Source organism: Blennius ocellaris, assembly GCF_963422515.1.
Source record: "Blennius ocellaris genome assembly, chromosome: 9".
Classification (NCBI taxonomy): domain Eukaryota; kingdom Metazoa; phylum Chordata; class Actinopteri; order Blenniiformes; family Blenniidae; genus Blennius; species Blennius ocellaris.
Genome location: NC_137658.1, coordinates 2,594,288 through 2,599,870, shown reverse-complemented (window position 1 = coordinate 2,599,870; position 5,583 = coordinate 2,594,288). Strand labels below are relative to the sequence as shown.

The 5,583-nt window shown below is 51.3% G+C and overlaps 1 protein-coding gene across 1 annotated transcript; it reads right to left on the bottom strand.

Annotated features, from left to right (window-relative positions):
• Nucleotides 1-3,579: 3,579 nt before the first annotated feature.
• LOC308134454 (neurogenin-1-like) lies at nt 3,580-4,229 on the bottom strand (the record flags this gene model as incomplete). Its single annotated transcript, XM_080502193.1, is given in 2 exon segments — nt 3,580-3,747; nt 3,750-4,229. Coding segments are annotated over 2 exon segments (648 nt in total).
• Nucleotides 4,230-5,583: the final 1,354 nt, after the last annotated feature.

Here is a 5,583-nt window from a genome sequence, read left to right as displayed (position 1 = left end):
CCTCCATCCCTCCCTCCATCCCTCCATCCCTCCATCCCTCCATCCCTCCATCCTGTAATCTGATTTGTTAAAATCCTGCATAGTAGCTGCTGTTTTACACTGGATGCAATTCTGTAAATGATTTGGGAATCACGTGCAAACGTGCACTTGCTCCCTCCCTCCTCCTCCTTCCTCTTCCTCCTCTTGCTCCTCCTCCTCCTCCTCCTCCTCCTCGTCCCTCCTTGTCCTCCTCTTCTCTTCCTCCTACCTCTCCTCCTCCTCCTCTCCTCGTCCTCCTCGTCCTCCTCTTCCTCTTCCTCCTCTTGCTCCTCCTCCTCTTCCTCCTCCTCCTCCTCCTCTTCCTCCTCTTCCTCCTCTTCCTCTTCCTCCTACTCCTCCTCCTCCTCCTCCTCTTCCTCCTCCTCCTCCTCCTCCTCTTCCTCCTCCTCGTCCTCCTCATCCTCCTCGCCCTCCTCCTCCTCCTCCTCCTCCCCTCTTCCTCCTCCTCCTCCACCTCCTCCTCCTCCTCCTCCTCCTCCTCTTGCTCCTCCTCCTCCTCTTGCTCCTCGTCTCCTCCTCCTCCTCCTCCTCCTCCTCCTCTTCCTCCTCCTCCTCCTCCTCCTCCTCCTCTTCCTCCTCCTCCTCCTCCTCCTCCTCCTCTTGCTCCTCCTCCTCCTCCTCCTCTTCCTCCTCCTCCTCTTCCTCCTCTTCTCCTCCTCCTCTTCCTCCTCCTCCTCCTCCTCTTGCTCTCCTCCTCCTCCTCCTCCTCCTCCTCCTCCTCGTCCTCCTCATCCTCCTCGTCCTCCTCATCCTCCTCCTCCTCCTCCTCCTCTTCCTCCTCCTCCTCTTCCTCCTCCTCCTCCTCCTCCTCCTCCTCCTCCTCCTCCTCCTCCTCCTCCTCCTCCTCCTCCTCCTCTTGCTCCTCCTCCTCCTCTTGCTCCTCGTCCTCCTCCTCCTCCTCCTCCTCCTCCTCCTCCTCTTCCTCCTCCTCCTCTTCCTCCTCCTCCTCTCCTCCTCCTCCTCCTCCTCCAGTTGACAGATTTGGCTTCATCTTCTGCTCCCACAATAGAAATCTAATTAAAACTTACTGGAGCTCATATGAGTCTGCAGGTGCACGCGGGCCGCGGGCGGTTAATCCCGCTCAATTAGCGCACGGCCCCGCGCACACCGACAATACCGCGAGGCCGCGGCGTGGGCGCGCAATCTCCGCGCTCCCGCGTTGACGCATTATTATTATTATTATTATTATTATTATTATTATTATTATTGCTGTTGTTGTTGTTGCTGTTATTGCTATTATTATTATCATTATTATTATTGTTGTTGTCATCATCATCATCATCATCATCATCACATCATCATCATCATCATCATCATCATCACCATCATCATTATTATTATTATTATTATTATTATTATTGAGTAGTTGTAGTAGTATTTGTTTATTTTATTATTGGACATTTGGGGAATTATGTTTTTTTTTCAGTATTACAGATTAAAAATGAAACTTTTTAAGTCCATATTTTAAGTTAATTCCTTGAAACTCGTTCCAACAACACAAACTGAACAAATCTTTTGCGAAGCTTTAAAATGTCCTCGATGACGTTCAGCAGCTGCTCTGGAATTTCCCGCTTCATATTTTCAATTTCGCTTAAAAAAAATGCAGCATCTTGAAAGATTGTATTTAAAACATTGGGTTCAACTTAGATTGTCTCTTCAGTGAAGGCGGTTATGTTTTAATATGAAGCTCTAAGATCCAGTTTGAATGTGTTTAAAAAATGCTCTGGAAATGTTTAAAACGTTTGGGTGATTTGATTGTTTTTCAATGTTTTCTCGTCTGATCGGAGGTTTACAAACAAACGTCAAGCGCTTAATGATAATAACAACAATCTTCTGCAGAGGGTGGATCCCATCCCGCCATGAGCTTCAATTAATCTCAGATTAGAGCAGAATAAGGAGCATCCAGGCCCCGGGGGGGCCACCGCGAGACTTTTAATGCGCGTTTCAGCGTCAAAGAAACGAGGAGGAACAACTTTTAGTTCCTATCTGATGACGCACTCGCTTCTTTTTCTTTTATTTTACTGAAACTTTCCAATAAAGAAGATTTTACCTTTTCCAAAATACGTTTTTTTTTTACTTTATTTATCATTTTTACGCTGTTCTGTTCTTTTTCATAATAATAATAATAATAATAATAATAATAATAATAATAATAATAATAACAATTGTAGACAGACTGTCTGATTTCTCCTCTCCTCCTGGCAGCAGTTTGTCTCTCGTGTCCTCTGATTGTCTCCCTACACGTGCAGCCACACGGCTGAACGCGCTGCTGGACGTGTGCACCTCGTGGCGGAGGAGGAGCAGGAGGATCCACACGCTCTACCCCCCCCCCCCCCCCCCCCCCTCCACCCCCACCCACCCCACCACCACCACCACACACCCCCAGCAGCCCCCATGTAATGTTGTGAAGGTTGTTTTTTTATTTGTCTCACTATCTTATTTAATTCGCATTTTTGGCTCCAAAAATCCGAACGCAGCCTTTTTTTTTTTTTTTTTTTTAATTTCAACCACATTCGCGTTGCGTCGCGACTGTATTTCAGTTGCCTCATTAGCATGACAGTGGCACGTGGACGAGCGCGCGCTGGTTCCACCTGCTGCCCGCAACAAACCGTTATTCCACTAAAACCAATTATCATAGAAAGTTATGAACGCATCCTGAGCCTTTTGTCTGCGTATAAAGGCTGTTTATTATTCTACATAACACACGTTATGCTCAGATATAGTGTGTGGTTATGCGTGTGTGTGTGTGTGTGTGTGTGTGTGCGTGTGTGTGTGTTCAGTGCACAGACAAACAACACGAGCTGGTTTTTATAGAAACGTTATATCTTTATTTCGTAGAAAACTGGCTGCAGCACCAAACTTCCAAGTAAATAGAATAAAATCTCTTTATGTACAAAATACAAATTCCATGTGTCGAAATTCAACATTAAATCAAACGAGTCCAATAAATAAAATAATAAAAAAAACAACAACAATAATCTAGTAGAGGGGGTGAGGGAGGGGGGGGGGGGGGTGATGATGGGTGAGGGGGGGGTAGGGGTGGGTGGGGTAGGGGGGGGGGGGGGGGGGCGGAATACATAATGAATGAGGGGCAGCTCCATTCACTCTATTGTCGCAGCGTTCAAACTCGATTTTCACGCTCTCTTTTCTGCTTTATCACTCTACAAATTGTAAAATTGACTTTTCACCTCAGAGGTAAAAAAAAAAAAAAAAAAAAAGAGGCAGAAAACTGACTGACAGTGAGGGAGGAAGGGAGGGAGGGGGGAGGAGGAGGGAGGGGGAAAAGTGCAAAGGTTTTTGGAGAATTATACAAAAACACAAGAAGAAAAAAACAGCTAAATTAAGAACAAATAATTAAGTTATTCTCATTTACACCCCGTCAGCGCAGGATGTGTGGGGGGGGGGGGGGGAGTGAACCGAGCTCGATAAGGCAAAGTGTGATTCTTATTCCAGCGGAAGCTCTGTGTCCGTCTACGTGTGGTGTGCGGCCCTCCGGCGGCCCTCCTGCGGCCCTCCTGCGGCCCTCCGGCGGCCCTCCGCTCAGTAGACGCCCGGCACGAAGCTGCGGAACGCGAAGAGCGCGTTCTGCTGCAGGTAGCCGTAGTCCTCCGGGGCGGCGGGGCTGCCGGGGCTGGAGGCGCAGTACGCCGGGGAGGAGGAGGAGGAGGAAGAAGAGGAGGAGGAGGACGAGGAGGAGCCGCCGCCGAGCTCCAGGAGCAGGCGTCGCTGCCCGGGCTGGGGGCGTCGCCGAGGCGCGGCGCGCCGAGCAGCCGCGGGGCGTCGCCGGGCTTCCCCGCCTGCAGGTCGGCGATGCGGATGGTCTCCGACAGCGCCCAGATGTAGTTGTGCGCAAAGCGCAGCGTCTCGATCTTGGTGAGCTTGGTCTCGTCCGGGAAGGCCGGCAGGACGCCGCGCAGCTCGTCCAGCGCGTCGTTCAGGTTGTGCATGCGGTTCCTCTCGCGGTCGTTGGCCTTCAGCCGCCGGGTCTTCTTCACCACCTGCACGGTGGCGTCGTTGCGCCCGCGGCCGCGGCGCCGCTTCTTCTGCTGCGGCTGCTGATGCTGCGGCTCGCGCTCCGGGGAGCGCGGCGCGCACAGCGGCGACGACGCGGAGCCGTGCGAGTCCTCGTCGTCGGTGTGCGTGAAGAAGTCGCAGCTGTTGCTGTCGATGTCCGAGTAGACGGAGTCCATGATGCGGGGGCCGGTGGCTGCGGAGGGAGAGATGCGGGATTTCGGCCCTGCGGACGGAGAAGAGAGCAAGTTGCGTTAAAAGGAGCCTAAGAACGCGTGCGGCGTGAGGAGCGCAGCGGCAGGCAGGTGGCGCGCGCGCGCGCGGAGGAAGAGGAGGAGGAGAGGCTCGTTGGCTGCACTCACCTGAAGTTCGGCAGAAGTTTTCCTCACGCAACAGGATCGCTGGGGTGTGTGTGTGTGTGCGGGGGGCCGGGTGAGCGGCACGCGTGTCTTTGCGCCTTTACGCTTTGGATCAGCTCGTGCGAGCCGGTGAGCTGGCACACGACCGGCCTCAGCCCGCTTATATACTGTTGGCGGAACAATGACCGGCCCCCTGCTCCCGCACCCCTCTGTGGTGACCCCCCCTCCCCTCTCCCTCTCCCCCCCGCACACCCCGCACAGAGGCAGGATGAGGCGGATGAATGCTGCGGCAGGTCTGCCCCGTGCCGCGGGAGCCGTTCATTAACATAATGACGCCCGCGGTGTTTGTTCGCCCCGCACAGAGAAGCGTGCCGGTAATCACAGCCAGCCAATCAGGACCGGGGACCGGCCACGCGAACGACACGCACGAACCCCCCCCCCCCCCCCCCCCCTGTGAGACAGAAAAGAACAAACCCACTTTTAGAGTTAAAACCAAAAACATAAAAAGAGAGAAAGAAGAAAGAAGAGTCAGAAGGAAGAAGCGGGGGGGGGGGGGGGGGCACGCTCCTGAGAGACGAGCCATCCACCCATCCATCCCTTATCTCTCCATTCATCCCTCCATCCATTCATCCCATCACCCATTCACCCCTCCGTCCATCCATCGTGTGTTACTGAACCACGACCCGCAGAGAAAAGGAGAAAGAAAAGAGGAGCGAGCAGCAGGAGAAAACGTCGCATCCTTCACTCCGGCGCGAAAACAAAAAAGTTCTGCTTCACCTTCCGCAAAAAAACGACTCCGAGTGAAAAGTTGGTTTGTTCACTTTGTTTCCAGGATTTATTTTAAGAAGTGAAGATTAAAAAAAAGCAAACAGTTTTATTCATCAAACAAGCGAGAGAGTTTACGAAAGCAGAACGAGAGAAAACACGCTGGACGGAAACACTGAAATATACAACATTACCACAAAACGACAGAAAATAACAGTAAATAATAAAGATAAAGTGCAACACAATTAAAAACAACAGCAAATAAAAACGATCACTTATTTGTTTCCCTCTCTCGCTGCAGTAACTCAGAAGTATTTATTAGACTTGATGTCATTTTAATTTTGGGTTAATCTTTGTTTTACTACAAATTACTTACTTCCACATTCTTCTCCCAATTTGTACATTTTTA